This window comes from Teleopsis dalmanni, chromosome 1 (genome assembly GCF_002237135.1).
Source record: "Teleopsis dalmanni isolate 2A chromosome 1, ASM223713v2, whole genome shotgun sequence".
Classification (NCBI taxonomy): domain Eukaryota; kingdom Metazoa; phylum Arthropoda; class Insecta; order Diptera; family Diopsidae; genus Teleopsis; species Teleopsis dalmanni.
This window is the reverse complement of record NC_051846.1, coordinates 101,177,894-101,181,340: the sequence shown is the minus strand read 5'-3', so window position 1 is coordinate 101,181,340 and position 3,447 is coordinate 101,177,894. Positions and strand designations below refer to the sequence as shown.

The 3,447-nt window shown below is 34.4% G+C and overlaps 1 protein-coding gene across 1 annotated transcript; it reads right to left on the bottom strand.

The window, feature by feature from the left end:
* Positions 1-2,153: 2,153 nt before the first annotated feature.
* Positions 2,154-3,347, bottom strand: LOC119662850 (BEACH domain-containing protein lvsD-like). The gene has a single exon (XM_038072555.1). The coding sequence runs from the start codon at positions 3,345-3,347 to the stop codon at positions 2,154-2,156; it is 1,194 nt and encodes a 397-aa protein (XP_037928483.1).
* Between the last annotated feature and the right edge of the window lie 100 nt (positions 3,348-3,447).

The following is a 3,447-nucleotide window of genomic DNA, read 5'->3' as shown; positions in this document are numbered from 1 at the left end:
TCTTCATTTGTTTCTGATCTTTTTTTGTTTTTGTTTCCCAGCCTTGTAGTTACTTTTAATATTTTATTGGCTGTTTCTCTTATTTCCTTTATTTCATTAAAGTCTATGCGCGACAATGCGTCAGCAGCATAGTTTTCTTTTCCCCTCAGATACTCTATGGTAAAATCATATTCCTCCAAGTCTAGTCTCATTCGCGTTAGCTTTGAAGATGGATTCTTCATTGCGAATAGGTATGACAATGGTCGATGGTCTGATTTGACAAGAAATTTTGTACCATAAATGTATGGTCGAAAATATTTTATAGTCCAATGTATTGCGGCTAATTCTTGCTCTATAGTGGATTTGTTGCTTTCTCCCCTCGTGAACGATCTTGAGGCGTAAGCAACTGGAAGTTGAAACCCATTGTGCTCCTGACTGAGCACAGCACCACAAGCATATTTACTTGCATCGGTGGTGATACAAAACTGTTTTGTATAGTCTGGGTATTGCAATATATTTGGACTTAATAATGCAGATTTTAAAAATTGGAATGCTTTTTCACATTCATTGGTCCATTCGAAATGTGCGTTCTTTTTACATAACTTAGTTAAGAGACGTGAATGTTCAGCGAAATTTGGAACAAATCTCCTATAGTAGTTGCAAAAAGCAACGAATCGTTTGATTTCATCGGCATTTTTGGGAGTTGGATAGTTAAGAATTATATTGAATTTACCATCATCAGGAAGAATGCCTTTATCCGTACATTTATGCCCTAAATAAGTTACTTCTTGTTGAAAAAATAAACATTTTTCAGGGTGAAGTTTTAAATTATATTTTCGGCATGTATGGAAAACATCTGTCAAGTTTCTGAGCATATGCTTTTCCGTCCGACCTAACACCACCAAGTCGTCCATGTATAAGAAAGCTTGCTCGGCTTTTAAACCCGCGAATGCAAAGGTCATCATTCTTTGAAATGAGTTTGGTGCTGCTTTTAGTCCGTACGGTAACCTTTTAAAGCGATATGAACCTTTTTCTGTCGAAAAAGACGTTATATCTCTGGAGTTTTCATCGAACTCAATTTGATGAAAACCTGACGTTAAGTCAAGGCAAGAGAAATATTTCGCTCTGCCTAGTTGGTCAAGAATGTCATCCATCTTTTCTGTGTACTTCCTGGGAGTGATTTCTTCGGAACTAACAGAATGGGACTGTTGTATTCAGAAGCTGAAGGTTCCACTATACCATTATTTATTAGCTTGTCAACTTGTCGTGTTATCTCCTCTTTGTGATTATGCGGTATTCTATAGTTCTTGATGTATGTAGGCTCGTTTGTATTTAATCTAAGTTTTTGTTTATAAAAATTGTTAGCTGATATTTTATCAGTTTCGAGCGCAAATACATCAATATACTCCGAACAGAGTTTAGTTAAATCAGACTTAACAAAGTCTGGAAAGTTTTTGGACAATTTTTGCAATTTTAATTGGTCGTTTGCGATGGTACTAAGTGTAACTATTTCATAGTCGTTTAGACTCTCAGTTTTTATTGAATGAATTGGTATTTCAACTTTTTATATGTTGTATTTATTAGTCGCACTAATGCACTAGGTGTTGTTACTATTGTATTGGCAACAAATATTCCGTCTTGGAGTTGTTGCTGTGGAATTAATAATTCTTTTTCCGAAGTGTGTACATTCACCTGTCTAACCACTTCAGATCTTGCCGGTATTGTTATCGTACCAACACTTGGTGAATACCTCATTGGTATTGCGATATCCTCATGGAAATCATCTGGTTGCAAGATTAACCAATCTTGATATTTTTGATAGTCAAGTATACAATTGTATTTCTTGACGAAATCGAGTCCAATGATTCCATGGGATGGGATTGGGAATTTATCATCTACTACATGAAATTCGTGTTTGATTAGTATATTTTCAACCTTTAAATCGGTTGTGACTTTACCTAGTGTAGTAGCTGTATCATGACCAATGCCGTGAAGGCTTATTGTTTTATTTTTATCAATATAAATATCTTGCACTTGTCCTAGTTTTATTAAAGAAATGTCCGCACCAGTGTCTACTAAAAATGTAGATATTCCACTGTTCATGGTTTATCTTGTGGAAATATATGAGGTTAAATTTAAATTTATATTAAAGATTTTACCATTTTTGTGTTTATCTATTGAGTATCGGGGGTTACCTCGTTTTCCGTAAGGGTCATTCTAGCATTCCTTCCATCATTATTTCTATTATTAAAGGAATTACTGACACCTCTACTACGATAATTATTATTATATCTCCTATTGAAGTTATTTCCGTTGTTGCTGTTATAGTTGTTGTAGTTGGTATTAGCTCTTCGGGAATTACTACGTCCACGATAATATCCGCGACTTCCGCGATATCCTCTGTTTCTTGTAAATAATATTGTATTTGTGCTGCCTGTAGATTCCGTACAGCTATTTACAAATTTTGACACTGCTTCATCCAAAGTATTAAACTGTCCTGCTTCCATTATTAATTTGACTTTATCAATGGTGCAGTTCTTCGTCATTGCCTTTACCGCTGTTTGGGTTGCATATTTTGACGCTAGTTCGGGTGTACATCCATCCGAAATGTAAGCATTTTCCAGAGATTTCGTAAGCTCCTCAATCTCTTTTGTATATGCATTGGCTGACTTGCTGTTCTGCCTTACATTCATCATCTTCGCGTTTATTACTTCCGTTGATTCACCATTTACGGATGATTTAAGTTTATGTATTATCGCTTCTACAGTCAGTTCATTAGTAATTAAGTTTCTGGCAGTACCCTTCAACTTGGTTTTAATCAAGTTAACGGCTGTTGCCTCATGTGAAGACATTAATGACTGAACTAGTCGCAATGCATCTATGAAAGTTCTGAGATTTTCAGCTTTGCCATCAAACTCAGGTATGAGTCTGGCTGCTGTATTTAAAAACTCAATCATAGTCTGCGACATGACTGTATCGGTAATATTTTCAGATATAGGAGGCAAAACAACTAATTCTTTTAACTCTGATAACTCCGCTACGAATAATTTGTTGATATCAATTCGTATCGGGTTGTCTAAACAGTGTGGGATATTCTCTTCTATATTATATTTAGAGTAAACTTTTAGTAGTTTATCCCTAAGCTCCCAATATACTGACCTTGCAAAGTTGTCATGATCTTTTGTCAATTTTGTATTGTATACCCTGACAATTGTTCTAACTTTTTCTAAACTGTCTACCAAGATAATTAAATGCTTTTTTACAGTTTCTATTTTAACTGTAGTGTTTCTATAAACACATTTAAATGATCTACTAAAATTGTCTCTTTCTTGTTTTAATTGCTTTTCAATGACAGTCCATTTATCCATTTATGTCAGTTGGTATACATGTATTTTAAAATTTGTGTTTTCAGATTTTTTTTTTTTTTTTTAAATTTTATCCAAATTTTGTGCAACATATCTCATATAT

Bases quoted from the DNA above. Each gene is read 5' to 3' on its own strand.
- LOC119662850 (XM_038072555.1), bottom strand. From the start codon at position 3,347: ATGGATAAATGGACTGTCATTGAAAAGCAATTAAAACAAGAAAGAGAC.